General features: G+C 38.6%; 1 protein-coding gene across 1 annotated transcript in view; it reads right to left on the reverse strand.

Annotated features, from left to right (window-relative positions):
- The window catches only part of ATP10A (ATPase phospholipid transporting 10A (putative)), a 118,481-nt gene that overhangs the window by 34,882 nt on the left and 64,894 nt on the right, over positions 1–18,705 (reverse strand). Inside the window, exons 3-7 of the mRNA XM_055702287.1 lie at positions 18,039–18,124; positions 11,462–11,568; positions 11,225–11,356; positions 8,687–8,820; positions 6,844–7,096 (exon numbers count right to left, since the gene is read on the reverse strand). Coding sequence (XP_055558262.1) covers positions 6,844–7,096; positions 8,687–8,820; positions 11,225–11,356; positions 11,462–11,568; positions 18,039–18,124 — 712 coding nt within the window. The remainder of the gene's footprint in view (positions 1–6,843; positions 7,097–8,686; positions 8,821–11,224; positions 11,357–11,461; positions 11,569–18,038; positions 18,125–18,705) is intronic.

Below are 18,705 nucleotides of genomic sequence, written 5' to 3' on the forward strand. Positions count from 1 at the left end.
GCAATAGAAAAATCACTGAGGTTTCTATCATCTGCCTGTACGCCCATAAACTTCTGTTATGTTGTCTAGATCTTTTTTCAGTGTCATTGGAAGAAAGGGAGAGGAATGCAAAGAATGAAAAATTAAGTTTTTTCAGATTTGAGTGGTTACATTCATGTAGATTCAACTCATGTTTTGTCAAAAGTTCCATACAATGGGTGGCTAAATCTAGAAAAACAGAGATCACACCCTATAGGCAAGAGAGCGATTAATTAAGCATTTGGAAAAACATCCGGACAAATGCCAGGCCACCAGCATCTGGTTGTAGCTAAATCATATAACGACTTTCAGAAGCACAGTCTGCTTTTGGGCACCTACTGTCTCTGGGATTAGCAGACAGACTTGGGGCATGGCCAGTTCTCAGAATTATTAGAAGCTGGCCACTGGCCTGAAGGGAACAGCTACGGTATGGCAACATAATTTTACATATAGGGAAATAATTCCTTTTTTTTTTTTTTTTTCTTTTTTTTTTCCCCCCTAACATTCTTTTGGGTTAGGAGAAGTAATGATTGGAAGAATAATTCTGGGATTTAACCAGAGTATAGCATCACTGGGTATTCCATAAATGCCTAGGACATTTATGAATGGGACAACCATTCTTCCACTTGGAGTGGTCCATGACATACCCTGCTCCTGAATTAACACTCTGTGAATCAAGAAGAACCTTTGAAGGAGACAACAGAACAGACAGAAGAATGCAGGTCACACAGACGTGAGGTGGGAATTCTCTTCACCTGCGTTTAGAATTCTAAGCCACAGAGAAACAGGCACGTATTACGCAACAACTGTAGATGTCTAAAACAGGTCTGATGAATTACATCCCACAAATGCTTAATTTTCTCCAGTAACTGTAAAGCTACTAGATGACTGTCTTACATACAAGTATCTAAAATCAGGTAACAAGAATCCCATTCCTATCAACATAGTCCCCACTGGGCCCAAATGGGCAGTGCAAATTCCCATAGTTTGACCCCAATCAGCACACAACCATCACCAAATATTATAGGTGACCTCACCAATAATTAATATTTGATAGAGTTTGTATCATGGAACTGTGGCTCACACTTTCCCTCACAGCCTTCACAAGTGTTCCTGGATTCCTCTTTGGTGCTAAGTTCTTGCACAGCAGTACCTATGAGTAACAACACTCTGTACTACCTCCAGCTAGCCAAGAGATTCTGTTCCACACTGGTGCAATTTATTGGCCTCTATTATGCATGTTTCTGTCACCTATTGTCTAGACTAAAACAATGCAGTACTCCTGGGCGTAGCGCCATCAGCCTCATAAGAAACTTACAGCTAATAGAGAATTCTGGAGGAAAATATTTTCTCCAGCAAATTTGTGAAGACTTCCCCTTGTTCCCTATACTACCTAAAATAAGAGTATTACGTCTTGTTCAGAGTTTCAGTTTCTATTTTAGAAGCATTTAATCACTTCAACCCTGCATAAGGTCCATATAAGCCTCTGAGATGAAAACCATGATTAACATGTCCATGTCTGATGCAAAACAGAACTCTCCCTTGTAATCATAAAGCTCACCTTTCACATGGTTTTATGGGACAAATTTCCAAAAAAAATAGGGGCACTCCCACCCCTCATGAAAACAAACCCAAATATGCCAAACCTAATACAGTGTAGCACATGCCTTTTCAGTGGCCCTCAAACCCAAACAAATTGTGCACTGCACACACAGAGAGAGGAAGAAGGGGAAAGACCAAGCTACACATAAGGGAAGTCACACACATTGCTTAGTGCACTAATAGAAGGAACTCATGTATGATGATGACAAATGCAGTGTTAACAATCCTTGTAGAACAGAAAAGAGTGTGATAACTTGTCATTAACTGTGAACAAATTTTAGGAAGAAAAGCTTACAACGCAGCATAGATAAAATTTAGGAAGACTATGCAAAATCTGTTGATTGAGTAATTAACAGAAACGCAGTGGTTCCAGATTATGCAGAAAAAAATGCCTCAACAGAAAATTAAAGTTCCAAAGTGTCGTGATTTATCCCCAGCTGGCAACTAAGCCCCATCCAGCCACTCACTCACTCCCCTCCAGTGGGATGCGGAGAGAAACGGAAAAGTAAAAGTGACAAAACTCGTGGGTTGGGACAAAGGCAGCTTAACAGATAAAGCAAAACCTATGCACGCGAGCAAAGTGAAACAAGGAACTCATTCACCACTTCCCACTGGCAGGCAAGTGTTCAGCCATCTCCAGGAAAGCCGGGCTTCATCATCTGTAACAGCGACTTGGGAAGACAAAATGCCATAACTCCAAAAACTCCAAACGTCCCCCCCTTCCTTCTTCCTCCCCCAGCTTTACATGCTGAGCATGACCCCATAGGGTACGGGATACCCCTTGGGTCAGTTGGGGCCAGCTGTCCCAGCTGTGTCCCCTCCCGACTTCTTGTGCCCCCCAGCCTGCTCGCTGGTGGGGTGGGGCGAGGAGCAGAAAAGGCACTGACCCCGTGTGAGTGCTGCTCAGCAGTAACTAAAACATCCCCGTGTTACCAACACTGTTTCCAGCACAAATCCAAAACGTGGCCCATACTAGCTACTATGAAGAAAATTAACCCTAAGCAGCACACAAAGCTAGGAAATTTCAGACCTCAATCTGCACCTGTAGGCATAACTCTCCTGCTTTGCATGAGTGTGGCTGAGCCCCAACATACATGGCCTCTAGATGACTTCAGAGGAAAATCTGACAGAACTCCATTAGCATGGGGGAAAAAAGTGTGTTACATCTTAGCCTTATTCTTGGATATGGCTGAATGGAGCTGTTCTGACTGAATTTTTTCCCCAAGAATTCATGCCTGAGGCAAACATATGGCATGAAAAACTTGAAAAAAACAGTTTTGTAAACCCATTCAAAACTGAAAACAGCATCTTACCATGGGAAGGGTCAAGAAACTAGAGTAACAGGCACTGCTACCCAGCCACAGCAGAATAACAAACTTAGACCAAACTGCTCAGAACAAGGACACCTCCATTCTGAGCTATCTGCTTTTACAGTAGAAAACAGACCTTCACCAGGAAGTGTGCCTGGATGACCAAGTCACTCCTGGACAAACTCAGACACAAAAAAGAAGATAAAGAGGGTGGAAGCAAGGACAGGGAGCCTGGGAGGAATACAGAGAAACTGTCTGAGCAGCCAGGGATCAGGTTAGGAAAGCTAAAGCCCTGACAGAATTACATCGCGCCAGCAACAAGAAAAGCTTCTATAGGTATGTCAGTGATAAAATGCAGACTAGGGAAAATGCGGCTCCTCTCCTGAAGGAAACAGGAGAGCTGGTTACCTTGGACATGGAGAAGGCCAAGATACTCTGTGACTTCATTGTCTCAGTCTTCACCGGGAAGTGCTCCAGCCATACTGCCCAAATCACAGAACACAAAAGGCAGAGACTGGGGAGAATGAGGAACTGCCTGCTGTAGGAGAAGATCAGGTTTCAGACCATCTGAGGAACCTGAAGGTGCACAAGTCCATGGAACCTGATGAGATGCATCCATGGGTTCTGAGAGAACTGGCCGATGAAGTGGCTGAGCCACTATCCATCACATCTGAGAAGTCATGGCAGGCCTGTGAAGATCCCACTGACAGGGAAAGGGGACCAGTGATGAGTGGCATTCCTCAGGGGCAGGTACTGGGACCAGTGCTGTTTAACATCTTTGTTGGTGATGTGGATGGTGGGATTGAGTGCACCTTCAGCAAGTTTGCCTACGACACTTCTGGGCAGTGAATGGATTGACAGCAGTCTTGAGAAGGACTTGCGGGTGCTGGTTGACAAGAACTGCAACATGACCTGGCGATGTGTGTATCCTGGACTGCATAAAAAGAAGTATGACCAGCAGGTCGAGGGAGGTGATTCTGCCCCTCTACTCCACTCTTGTGAGAACCCACCTAGAGCACTGCATCCAGCTGTGGGGTCCTCAGCACAAGACGGACATGGACCTGTGGGAACAAGTCCAGAGGAGGGCCAGGAAGGTGATCAGAGGGCTGGAGCACTTCTCTTATGAAGACAGGCTGAGAGAGTTGGGACAGTTTATCCTGGAGAAGAGAAGTCTCTGGGAAGACCTTATAGCAGCCTTCCAGTACCTAAAGGGAGGCTACAGGAAAGCTGGAGAGGGACTTTTTACAAGGGCATGTAAGGATAGAAGGGGTAATATCTTTAAACTGAAAGAGGGTAGATTCAGATTAGTTATAAGGAAGAAATTCTTCACTGTGAGAGTAGCAAGGCACGTTGCCCAGAGAAGCTGCAGATGCCCCATGCCTAGCTTCCAGGCCAGGCTTGTTCAAAGTCAGGCTGGATGGATGGGGCTTTGAGAAAGCTGGTCTAGTGGAAGGTGTTGCTGCCCATGGCAGCGGGACTGGAACCAGATGGTCTTTAAGGTCTCTTCCAACTCAAAATATTCTATGATTCTGTGATTGAGACCTGTTGTCTTCAGCTTTTGAATCTTAACCCATGTACAAAAATTCTGAATTCATTTCTTCATCTGAAGTGCTACTCAGAGTTTGATTCCAAAAACCAAACCAGTATGACTGAAAAATTGCTTAGATAAGGGAAGACACAGATCAGAAAAGGCAGATGCATTTTACTTGGTTTTCTTGCATATATGGCAGCATCAGATTGCTTGTCAAGTGAAAGATTTTAGAATGTTCTAATTCATTAAATCTTCAGAAAAACCTGAGGTGCAGAGCAGGATGGCATCAGTTATAACATATGTCCCAGAACCTCAGAGGGGAACTCGGATAGTCTGGTGTAAGACATAGAAAAGCAGCTGTCAAATCTTTTGCATGTAGAGCACACAGCAATGAAATGTTGATGCATTCCCTAAAACCAGAAAGAGCTGACAGACATTTTACCATAGCTAATCAAGAAAGTTTCAGCAGCAGAAAAGATAAGAGATGGTTAGAAAATCAGACTGGAGAAAAGAGGTAACAAAAGACTTGAGTGAAGAATAGTTTTTACTGTGTTATTAATCCTGATTTTAGGGAAAAAAAACCAATAAAAATTATCACCATTTATATACAGAATGACAGAGAAAGACCAAAATTCTGTAGAGGAGAAAAAAAAAAAAAAGAGTAAAATATTGTGTATAAATTCCATGTTAATTTAAAATTGTATTTGTCAGAAATTTCATACTGACTGGAGTTGCAAGAAAGCCCAAACATAGCCATATGTGAAAAGAATGACAGAAAAAAATCAGTTTAAGTACTTATTTGACATTTCCGTTTGTAGTGAAATTCACTCTGCTTTCATTAACATTTATATTGTAACCTGAAATCGTAAGAGGAAAGCATGCACAAACTTAGATTTCTGTTAAATACATTACATTTGAAGAAAAAAGATCTGAAACTCAATACTCAAATTCAGGAGTCTGAGTTCAGTCTACATATCAGCTGATGATACCAAGCTCATAAAAACACCCTTTCTGCACTGTTTTAGGTGGCAGTATCGTCATCATTCCTGCAAGGAAAAGTGTACACTCTGAAACTAGTATAAAAAAGCAAACGATCAATGGCAATGAGAAAACAAGAATGAAGAATCAGAGTGTCACAAGCAGAATTAGGTGTCCAGAAAGATGCTCCTAATTCTCTCTTCCTTACCTACAGTACAGAGGTAGGAAGTCATAACTTCTCTCTGTTTAAGTTCTTTCTGTAACACTGGGATCATAACACTACCCAAACAGCAAGTTTCTTGAAAAAGAGTGCCTTAAATGTAAGGTCTCAGTACTATTATAAAGTAGAAGAAAAACCCCTGATCCTTGCAAAATCCAAAACTTAGTATCTTTTTTCAGTTTGGAATCTTATGAACTCTCTAAAGCATGTTTTAGATTTTCCAGTCTATTTTGATTATTCTCTTATTCTGTATCTTATTTGTAAGCTGAACTTCTGTAATGGTCTTTGAGAAAACTTACTGATCTTTATATGTTATGTAGATTAAGAAAATAATTTATTTACAAATAGGAATGCATTATTGTAGCTATCAATATTTCCCTGCATACAGAGTATGATTTGAAGAGTTAAGATATGCTAGGCCAAAAATTATAACAATAAAATGTTACAGGAAAATAACACAAATTACAAAGAAGTCACAAAACAGGAATTCACTTACTAATTTTAAAACGGTGATGACACAGGGATGACAACCCTCACATTCCCTTTTTAGTGACTTTTTAGTGTTTCAAGAACATAGTACTTGGAGACATTATTTCAACTACAATGTTCATAGAACAGTGAGCATACCTTAACACAGACCTGTCACACAGGATCACTGAAAAGAATCTGACAAAGGTAACATAAAACAAGCTATTACACCATATTATGTTTCCTGTTAATATGAAACCCAGTAACTTTGTTTATATTTATTTCTCAGCAGAAAAGGATAATCTCATTCCAGGTATTAAATCAGATACTAATCTGGCTGTATGCTTAAAATTGGTATTCCACATAGCATACTTCAAACACCCTAAACAATAGTGATACCAGCAGCACTATTCAATTTGCTTACATTAGCCACATGCTCAAGTGTTTGTGTTATCAGGAGCTAAAGCCAGAAGCTTTAACTGCCTTAATATACTGTAGATGTTACAGAAGACTTGGGTAAAATTGGCATTGCTAGCTGAACACAGCCATCAAATTATACTAATCTGAAAACAGCTATTACAGACTTTGCTGAGTGGATACATGTAAATTTTTTTTAATTTTAATTTTAATTTTTTTTAAGATGACAGTAGTTTTTATATCTAGTTCAGAATGCTCAAAGTACAACTGTTAGATAGAAAACAAGATCATGAGCTCACCGTTATCATCATGGGAATACTCTATTCCAGAAACAGTGCATCTTCGGAAAACCATCTTGTTTTCAGTAAGTGTCCCAGTCTTGTCTGAAAAGATAAACTGCACCTGACCTAAGTCTTCTGTGATATTTAAAGCTCGGCACTGCAGCTGAGAGTCTGTTTCTTCATCATATAAATCTTTATCTTGATGAATAAAGTATACTTGGCAGATTTTAACTATTTCAATGGATACATACAAAGAAATAGGAATCATAACCTAGAATACACAAAAAGGAAGAGAATTAGGACAAAACAGAAGGAAGGATACAATGAATTAGTAAAATCTAGTTAGATTGGTACTAGACTAGAACATAAAGAGGCTATGTACTTTAAACATCTACTGTAAAGTTATTATGTTTGAAAGGTATTTACTGTGTTAGATGAGGAAAACCTACGGTGAATTGCCAAGCTGAAATGCATTACTCTGTCTAGAAGGGTCATTATCAAAACTTGGACAGAAGCAAATCTTTTTCAGGCTAATGAGGTGAGCTTGAAACTAGCTGGGAAAGGAAAAGAAAAAAAGCCCCGACCAAACCCAGACAGTACACTAGAATCCTGTAAATGTGAAAGAATGGGATAAATTTATTCTGCATAAACAATAGACTGTTCACAAATTCACCTTGCAGGACGGTGGGAAACAAAATAAGGAGTGTTAACCTCTTCACAGGAACAATCTTTTTGGCCTTAACTTTTGCACTGCAGATTATCTGAACGAAGAACACATTTTATAATTGCTGAAGAAAGAGATGTGAGAAGGAGTTTCTCCAGAAAAGATTTTCAATTGTTTCTTGAGGATTGTTGAAACTCCATGAAATACCTAATTTGTACCTGAGATTTTCTCTGCAGATGTTTTTCAGGACAGAAATTCCTGACAGCACACATTATTTAGCTTGCTGAATTAGATATGAAGGATAAATTACAGCATGTATATAAGTGGCAAATGTGGTTATTTAAACAAAAACTACAGTTAAAAGTTGGCATTTGAAGAATTTGGTGGTGAAATTTTTTAATCAATATCATAATTTAATACTTTATGGAGTAAAAAGTTATTTAACATCCTTTTTCATTTCTTTTCATAAAGGAGTTGCTGCCTCCAGTAATGCAGCCTCCTCTAGTGTCCCACTGGGCGTACTTCCACATGTCCCAGTGACATGAGTCTGTTACTTCTCTTAGCTTACTGCCACCTTTGCCATTCAGTACATTTCTCCTCAGGACCAAAAGATTTTTAATGGAGTTTGTTATCTAGCTGAGATATGGAGTTGTTAAGAGCAGTATCTTTTGAAACAGGTGAAAAGAGTATACAACTTATGTTCATACCAGGACACTGTACCCAAAGTGGCACCTGCAGTCTTTGAGGTGTTGTTCCACAGTGGACAGATATGAAACATAAAACTTGTTTTCTCCCAGCAAGGCCCATTGCATCCTATCTTTTCCTACTTGTTTGAAGTAAAATAAACTAAACTAAAATACTTGAGTCTCTTGGGGAATGTTCTCAGATGATTACCTTCCCTAACACCAAGGGAGCTCTGACAGCTTACTGTGTGCATCGGTTTATTTTTCAGAGAAGCTACCACCTTTTTACCACTGGGTAGGCCACTTCTTTTATTTAATTTAGCTTCCTGTTTATATATTATCACATTTCTTATAGTTAAAATTTGATTTTAAAGTGACTGAATGTACTTCTTTTTAGTGCATTATTAGTTTCCTACATGCTTTATTGCTGGAAGGGGTACTACACATACTGTAAATTTATAGCTTTATTACAGCAAACTGTGAACAGAGGTGACAGTATGTACAACTTGATTACCTGGAAAACTATGATCACTGTCAGAAATAAATATACTGAAGCTAAAACAGGAGATAAATATTTGCCATCAGGTCCTGGAACATCAAAAACTGGTTTCTTCTTCTCACCATATTGCCATACCCATAGGCCATGACCTGCAGAAGAGTTGAAACAGAGAAAAAAGCAAATTAACTGCAAGGAAAAATGCTTATGGTATGGATTTGTTCTTAGAGTTGAATTATGTGGGAAAGTGGTATTTGTCTTCAACTGTTCTGCACGACTTTTGAAGAAGGCCCCAAACCCATGGGGGTTTTTTCTGCCTTGAGATTTGGGGCTTAAGAAAGGGATTTGTCTGGCCTTAAGGACAGTATGCAAGAGTAATTTCACATAATAATAAAGTGATCTGGCTAGTCTAGATTAGCAGTTTAGGGTCTTTCTGTAATCAGCAGAGAAAATGAGTCTTCAGAAAGTGATTTATTTCAGCGATATTCAATGTGTTATAATGAAGCAACTCCATTGACTGCACTAGGTATATCACTAGCCAGCTATCACTAAACTAATTTCAGCTGGATAAAGTCAGAAGAGACTAATCTTACTGTGTGAATCTTACCCACCATGTTTACAGAACTAAAGAAAAAACAGTATCAGCAGAGTCAATAGCACGTAAGCCAAGGAACTAAGTACAGAAGGAACTCTAAGCCAGCCTTGCTCAAAACGTTTTTTATTGAATTTGCTGGTAGCTAAATAAAGATAAAGTTAATATTATTATTATTTTGGGAAGATGACAGTCTTGTTAAAGAGACAGAAAGGTGCCTTTTTAGTTACAGTGCTAGGATTTGCAGTCCTGAAAGACCTAAAATAGTATGCCTGATGCTTTTAAGGTTATAAACAAGTAAGGATTCCTGACTCGTAAGAACCGTTCAAACTGTCTTCACCATGTCAGGAATCAGAAAAAAAGGGCACAACTATACTTTAAAAGCAATCTTTTTCAGCCACATTTGACAAGGTCATTTACATCTTGATACAGAAACCCAACACTGAACTCTCAAAAAACCCCCAACCAGTACGTAAGCCAAATAAGCAAATTATTTTGTCCCTGTACTACCAATATGAGCATATCACCATAAAGATGTCTTTATTGATGTCTATGTTTTTATTCTTGAGAGCAAAACCTGGAAGTCCCATACTGAGTGCAACCTACACCAAGATTTGTTTCATAAACACCCTAACTCAGATTTTCAAGAGAATTAGTTGTTGTATCTCCACTTACACTTTCTTGACAGAAAGTAAAAAACATTGCCCGACTCTTACAGAACACAGCTTTGCATGTCTTGAAGCATCAGGCACTTCTGGTTTACAAGGGCTCAAGCAAATTTCTTTCCAGCTGTTTTTGGTCATTACCACCTCCAGCAGTTTGCTCTGGCCCTCCGCTGGTGGTTTCTACCCTTGTAGCATGGTCACCTACTTTCTAGCTCTGTCACCTACTGTGTGCCACCTCCTCCCATTCACATTCATACATTTCAGGAGTTTCAGCTGAACTGAAGCCACCACAGTGGGCACCCTGCTGCTGCTGCTCTGGGGACACCACCTCAGATGCATGCAGTGACTATCTGCAATTAAGCCTGCCATGGCACTTCAGCCCTGAGGACTGGGCTCCCCAACACAGATGCTATGAAAGGGTGTCACGAACTCAGTGGAAACAAATATGCTGGCTGAATCACAGCTGGAAATACTCATCTTTAAGAAGCTTTTAACAATACCTGGAAAAAGGCACACAGAGATGTATTAAAATGGCATAAGACTGTTACTAAACTACACCATGGTTGTTAGGAAACATTCTGGTGTTTATGCTGATTGACTCACACAAACATTACAGAAAACACAAACGTTAAGGATATGGAATACATATGCCATATATAAAAAATCATTTTGGGTGCCAAACATAAAACTCTTCTTTCTCACAAATGAATAGAAATAAAGGCTTTAAGAGTATTAACCTGAACCTCAGCATTTCCTTAAACACTACGTGAAGTCTCAAGTGTCTTCTACCTGGATTTATGCAGATTTAGACTTTTATTTATTTCTTCTATGTTAAAGCTGCAGCCTTGCGGACAGTGTGTCAATGTTGTGGACTGTGCCCTTGATTTAATAAATAGTACTGGGGAACAGCACTGTGCTAATTATGTTTATTTGCTGCTCATAAATTACTCTGTTGACTGTTTAATGGCACGTTACACTCTACCACCTGTAATTTTGAGGGGACTACATACTACCAAGTGGCTTCTTTTGGCCTTGACATTTTTGTATGCTATCAAGGGTAATAGAACCTAAGCCTTCAGATCTTGGTACTAATAGCATGTATTTGACACATACTAAGAAGCTACTTAGATGAGTGTAGATGATTTCAAAGAAGACAACACAACAAAAATTAGGAAGTAAGGAGGCAGCTTGATGGATTTCATATTTGGACAGATACATATGTTTTTGACATAGCTAAGCAAAGCACATGAAGCCCAAGAAAGTCTGATACTTCAGTTTGTACTTTTAAAGAGCACTTACCGATGGCAGAAAACAGACACATGATTAGAAGTATGAGGACACACCAAAGGACATCAGCATTCATCTGTCTTTCAAGCTTACTGCGCTTGTAACGGGGTCCATTATTATTTAACAAAGCTTTGGTCTCATGCCCTGCAGAAACAATTACATCAAATGATGTCATATGGATTTTTGTTATTATTTTAAGGAAACTATAAAAAGGCAGTATGCCTTGTCAGGCAGAAAAGCAGCTTTTACCTGCATAGATTACTATTCCTGCAACCTCTTCTGTATTTCTAATGGTACATCCACGTAACAAAAGATTTTCTTTGAACAGTCCATCCTTTTTTCCACTTTTATGTACACTGCAGAAAATTTAAAAACAGAACAAAGCACAGCATGTCAAAACATTAAGCTTGTTAAATCATACTACTCTGTAATATAACAAGCCCAGGAAACAGCTTCAAAGTTTAAGTTTTGTCAACCTGATGGTGAAATATTTCCTTAGATCTTCCTCCTGGGAAGATTCTCTGGCAGACTTTGAAAACTGAGATTACCTACCCAAGAATCCCAGACATGCAGCAGCCCAGCTGGAGCAGTACCAGTTGCTGTTGGATATATAAATGTACTGCACAAATGCTCACTAGAGATATGCAGGCCTAATCTACAGCATGTGTGCCGCCTATCTAATTCTTTGAAAATGCATTGGACTTTCTGTGTATGGGCAAATGGACTGTGCAATCACAATTAATCCAGTCCAGCTAAGAGCAGCGTGTAGTGCATATGATACTAAGGAAGATGTGCCAGGAATAATATGTGTCAGTGCAGTGAAAAAGAAAGGAAAAAAATTGCATGTGTTTATCAGTGAGAACAAGAGAAATTCCTTTCAGAAGTGCCTCGGTGACTCTAAGAAAGGCAAAATGACCTGCACCCTAATGATTCTTGTTGACTAGCACCAAAAGACATGAGAAAAATGAGGCAAAGTAATGTCTGCACTACAACTTGTTGTCTGCTGTGCATGGACTGACTCAAATTTCATACTGACAGAGAAATACAGAAAACAGCCTCATGAGAATTAACAGTCACCAGGGCAATGTTAAACCATGATAACAACAATTAAAAAATAGCATTAGAATGTTTTATTAGTAAAACAGTCGAACCAAATAGTAATTTCAAACCTTTTCTAAATGAATAAAATTTAATCGACTGCAGTATCATGCCTCAGAGAAGACTAAAGCAAAGTCTGAGATGTTTAAATGGTCTATCTTCAGTTTCAGAGCATCAAGACAATCACAATTCCAAAGTCTACAAACCAGACTGCAATAAAAAACTCGTAAAAGCTGGGAGTTGAAGAGAAATCCTGGAAAAGCATGTGCTATATTAAAATTAACATTGTGCTGTTGCAACATTGAATTTTATTGCTAGCTGGATTTCAGTATTTAAAATCCTGTGTCCCTTGAAATCTGCAATCTGGCTTAAAATTGTGCCTTTTATAAAAAGATGGAGTTCTTTTTATTTGCTTCCTATTTTCTAAGCTTTCACACCTGGGTTATATCTTCATGCTTCTTTCTAATTATTAAAATCTTTTCTTTTTCTGAATGAGGATCAAAATTCTAACTTCAGTGCATGCTCCTAGGATATCAGGCCTAAAGAAAATATCCTGAGATCTGCAAGAAGAAAAGGTTCACAGTGGTGAATCCTTTGTACTTTTCCCCAGCCTAGCAGAACTACATGCAGATTATATAGTTATGCTGCTTATGCTATGCAGCCTCTAGTCAGTGCTCTTAGTGAGTATACACACAAATAAGATCTAGATATACATTCATACATACGTATATATCTACAGACACATATACACAGTCCTTCTAAGTTCAGTGTAATATGTTATACTCACTTCCTGCTCAATTTTAAAATTAAAAGCATTGGTGTTTCAACAGGTATGCTTAGCTTTTCACTGTAGGGATAGAGAGGAAGTGATGGGTTTGACAGCTGAGGCAGCAGCAGTGATAATATCTGACTAGAGACCAGAAACAAATGGAGAAGACGTAGATAACATAATTTGTAATTCTGATACAAAACTGAAGATCTGTTTTTCATCAGGTGAGAATTTCTCCTACCCAGTCCACCCTCCCTGCTGGCCTCAGATACAAGAGCAGAGGTTTTACTTCTGTCCTCTTCTGCAAACCTCCTAAACCCACTGCCTCACCTTTTGCCAAAGGAGCTTCAAAAACGGGGGCTGCCCAACAGCCCTCTTGCAGTATGTTAATAGGTATAAGCACTGATTGCCAGCTAGAGAATTACCCACATTTGGCTGCGCTTAAACTATGGGAAATAACTGCTTAATGATTTCATGCTGTAGAAATTACCCTACTACCAGGATTCTGCCATTCCTCTGCTTTTTAAGGCTGAATTCTACATTAGCATTTCTTGTAAATCATGAGAATGTTTGAATTTCCAATAAAGTCTCCAAATGATAGTTACAATTCCTGTTAATAAATGGGACTTTTTAAAGATAAACCTACTTAAGATGTAATTGCTCTGGCTTATGATTTTATAGCCTTCATCATTTTTTTACACTTCACAGTAACAGTGGACTGTGACAGGTTTATTTCACATAGCAACCTTTACACCCAATTACTTGTGTATTTGTTCTATATAATTATATATCTGTTCATACTATCTTAGCTTATACAAGTGCCCCAAAGCAACAGAGCAACACCTGAAGTTAACCTGCAGGTGCCGAGACCCCAGTCTAGGGCTCTCACCCACAGTCTGAGCCTTCTCACCTACAACTCATCTTTACATTCATTTGCTACTGCTTTTTACTTTTTCACATCCAAATTAAGTCATTCAACTCACCTGTTGCTCACCAGACCTTTAGAAAACATGGATGAAATAAAAAACTGTGAGAAAGAAGCTGGCATGGGCTGGAGGAAACTCAGTTTCCTTCTTGCCTGCACTCATTCCCAGTGACTCGCTAACAGAACATACATGTAAGACAACTGGGCACTGATGACAAAAGGAAAAAAAAATTACAGACATAAAGGTCTAGATTAAAAAATAATGAAAACTAGAGTTAGATAAAACTGCTCACTTTGATAACAAACCTCCCAAGGCTATAACTTTATGTCTGGGTGGAGGGATGGCTTAGATCCCATTTCTAGCCCTGCAGAGATATAAACCTTAAGCTTGTTACAGAGGCTGAACAGTCTGCTTTCCCCTCTCTGGATTCAGGCCAGTGTAACTTTGGAGGCAAAGAAGGAAACTTTTCTCTTGTCGGTATTTAAAACAGCGGCCTGCTGAAGCTGCTCAGACACACGGAATGTGAAGGCTAGTCCACGAGGAAATGCCACGGCAAGTGCAGGTGCAATGCTCTTTTTCTCTGCAATTTTTCACACAGATGACACTACAAATATGCAGTATCTAAACATCTAAAATACACGTGCACCACGAATTAGGAGAAATGGGCAGACCATATGCAGTTAGCTACTACTTGGCTACAGCACTGTGAAAGTGATTGTGTAAAAATTAGTCTCCTGGTTTAAAATAGCAATGCAAAAATATGTCTGATGGTAGCTCACTTCAGCCTTCTATTTATATTTTTCCTTGTTACGTGTTTACCAGCACTAAAGGACAAGGTGACGTATCAAAATTGTATTCAAAAGAGAGTATTTTCACACTCTGGTTTCTCAAGTATCTTACAAAGCAAATGGTAGAGCTGGCATTACTTTCCAAGGCTTGACACTCCCAAAGAAAATATTCAGCATCTTAAACACAGTTTCAGTGCACATCATCAGTCAGAATCTTCCTAACTCTCAATTCTGATGAAACTTAATCTGTTTTTTTTTTTTTCCCAGGAGAGGTGGTGTCACTATAGTACATTAAGAAAACATCACTATATAGATTTATAGATTTTTTTCCCCTCAAAAAAATTGTAACCTGATTTTATTTTAATTTGCTTTTGTTATCTTATGACAAGCTTTGAACTAGAAACACACAGATGTATTCTTATTATTATAATTCATTGCTATAGTTATTTTGTATGATCAGATAAAGTTTTCTGTTCTTGTCTAATAATAAAATTCTTACTTTCAGAGAAAAGCTGAAAAGCCAGAATGCCTACTATTACTTCTCTTCTCTTTTGCCCATATACACACACAGAGCTAGAAACAAGATTTTAAAGCCTCTTTTGTTATTATTGGAACCTCGCATGGGATTTTTGAATGTTGTCCATGCATACTGCACATAATCTGGCTAGGCCCTGACAGGCAGGAGGCATGTTAGGTTTTATTCTATTCTTTTTACACAGAAGACTTCTTCTAGGGGAAATACAATGAAGAAGTATGCTTGGGATATCTGAGGGTGCAGAAACCGCAAAACTGAAATAAAGCAAGCACCCGAGTAGAACTGGTAGTGTGCCTGTCTGTCTGCACACCCAGAGTGTGTTCAATGGAGATTGTGCCAATATAACTGAGGAAGTCACATGTAGTAACGTGCATGCTATACTTTTACAGATATAGGATAGGACCAGGCTCATCTCAACACATTTTGCAATATTGTTGTGATTTTGTATTATCATGTCTCCTTTTACACTGTCCTGCCTGTGCTACATTGGTTTTCTGTAGTGATCTTTTTTTCAGAAGAACTGCAGGTAACAGAACTTTCACATGTTTACAACACAGAGACTCAGAAAGACACACAGACTCTCTCTTCCCCTGCCCGCCCGCCCCCCCCCCCCCCCCCCAGCTCCTTGAAAGATTTGTCAGCACAGACATTAGAACTAAAGGAGCTCTTTATATTTAAAACACAAAAAAATAGTCTTAATCGAAACTGGAAACCTACTAACTGGTCAAAACTTCAAGCAAACCTTGACAGTAATGTCTCAGCACAGCTTTTACATATGGATCTCTTGCAAGTCTATTATTTCATAGCATCCCTGTTTAAGTAGCTCACTAACATTTCTTTTCAGTTGAGCTTTTACCAGCTGAGAGCTATCTGGATCTTTCTTTCGAGCAGTGACTACTGGTAAGATTTTGAACAGGAGTTAAGATCTGAGTTTGACACAGCAATGACATTTCAATTCAGATGTGCTAATTACTATTCATCTTGCAAATGTTTGATTTGAAATAGACCCATGATTTCATGATACTAATGAAGGAAATTTAAAAAGAGAGGGGGAAAAAAGCCTTATCCCATGATACATTAGGACACTGAGAGTTTACTTGTTGAGGGGTTGGTCCCTGCTCTTTACTTCAAGTGCCCCATGGTCCATTAGTTGTAAATTTCTTGCAGCATAGCTGATGAGACCTGGACATCACCTGATGCTTTCTGCCAGATTCAAAACTGATGTCTTGTTTTTTTGCTGTGTCAAAATATATTACAGCATTTGTGAAACATTAAAATATGAAGAAGATTAAATAGAATCAATATTGAACAACAGTCTTCCAAAAGACACTAGCATGTTTTTTGCTACGTAATTCAAATGGTTCTGTAACTTACACACTGCAGAAATTTTCCACATGGAGTACAAAATTAAATATATAATGAAACACCAATTTATGCATATCTTCTACAGTGTTCAACCGCTGCTCAATATTTTGGGGACTAAGATTCACACACATGAAGTGTGTTGGAATAGCTGCCAAACTTTCCACTTCCATATCCGGAAATGTCCTTTCTGCAGTAGAGCAGGCTCTCTATTAAATGTAGACAGTTACAGACTCTTGTGCAGTAATGTCTAATACTAAAACTTTTACCTTTAAATGTACTGTAGGGCTTTGTGCTGCTAAATAAAGGAAAACATTTTCCCACACTACAACCTGATGTAGTTTCAAAAAAACCTGTCGTGATTTACACCAATTGACAGTACATCCTACACAACCTGTGACATCTGAGAGTAGTAACTGAAGTGGTAAATAGCATTACTATAAAAAATTCCCCAAGCTCTAGCAATTTATCTTGAGCCATTTAAGCAATTCAATACTGCTTATCACTATTAATCAATATGGGTAATAAATCATTGTATTCTAAACAGAATTAGTGTCTGTTTAACTCTCTTCATTAAAATTTAGACAAAAATTTAAATATCCTGGGCTCTCACTCTCCATGTGGTTACAGGTTGTAGAAAAATGTCATGCAAGAGTGCATCTCCTAAGTTACCATTATCAGCATGCCTACACACTACAGTCCTGGCTATGTTAGAAGCAAAGTGCTTTGCACATACTAAATCATCTTTTTCTGAGGACTTTCTCCAGGACTGATTGGCCAGAGATGAGAACCCTATTAATACAGTTCAGTTTGCTTAGAATTAAGACAAGTGGACGTAGGTGATTCTGCTTGGTGATGCACAAGCACACCCACTGTGTGAGCCAATTGTTTTATTTTATCTGAATGACAGGAAAGGAATACTGCCATACTTGCAAAAGTACCAGTTTTGCCTTCCAACAGACCCACCTTCATAAAAGTAGTATACAACAGACTGTGTTTGTTTGTTGGCTCTCTTGGACCTGTCTTCTATTTCCTCCCATTTCCAGATGGGCTTTTTTGATCCATGGAAAGAAGGCAGAAGAGTATCTATAACTGCACTACTTCATGCATTCATTGCTGGAGTGTAAACCGAACAAAGCTAACAACTAAATCCACCCTAAGGAATGGAAATGTGAGGCTTCCATCTCACTCTGAAATCTCAAATGAGGATCCTCTAAAAGATCTTTAAATATGCAGCCCGACTTAAATGTGAAGATGCAACTTACAGAACAATGCCCAAAAGAAACCTGCTTTTTTTTTTTCCATATTAAAGGAGTGTATACTGAAGGATATTATATGAAATACTCACATGTAACCTCGAAACCTACTTAAGTCATTGTTTGGCTTCTCACATTCAATGACACTGGTGAACTTCAAGGGGTCAAATTCTGAGTCCTGGAATAATAAAAGTGTTAATTACTTAGGGCAAAGACTTGCAAATTACAGCCAAAATAATTTTATATTCTATTTTTCATAATATGTTAAAGTCCATTTTTTTCAAAGGCAATTAAATGAATGACACTGACCACTGGCACTGAAAATCAAAGGCACCTGGACACCAAAATTCCTTCCAAAATCTCCCTTGCAAGGATGACTTTTTTTGTTCTACCAGTGGAATTAGAGAAAAGATGCTGAGCCCAGAAGTCAAATGAATTTGGTCTGGGAAGGCTCAAAATATTCAATAGTATTTGATGTTCAGCGAAGCTACTGAAAATCTAGGACATCATAAGTCAATATACTGCTAATTATGAAAAAGCTAATATGAGCTTTTGAAATATTAGCAAGACTTCTTGATTGCTTTATGTCAACACGATAAATTAATCTACTACAGTAAATACACACATATAGCAGAATAACTTTTTCCTAATTAACACTTAAAAACTTCTTTATTCTCTAGCTCATTAGTCTGAAGCTGGTATTTTTGCTGACTATCTAAGTTTACCTGTAGCTAGCACCTTGTTGTGTCTGAAGAAAAA

Source organism: Falco cherrug, chromosome 2 (assembly GCF_023634085.1).
Source record: "Falco cherrug isolate bFalChe1 chromosome 2, bFalChe1.pri, whole genome shotgun sequence".
In the NCBI taxonomy this organism is placed as follows: Eukaryota; Metazoa; Chordata; class Aves; order Falconiformes; family Falconidae; genus Falco; species Falco cherrug.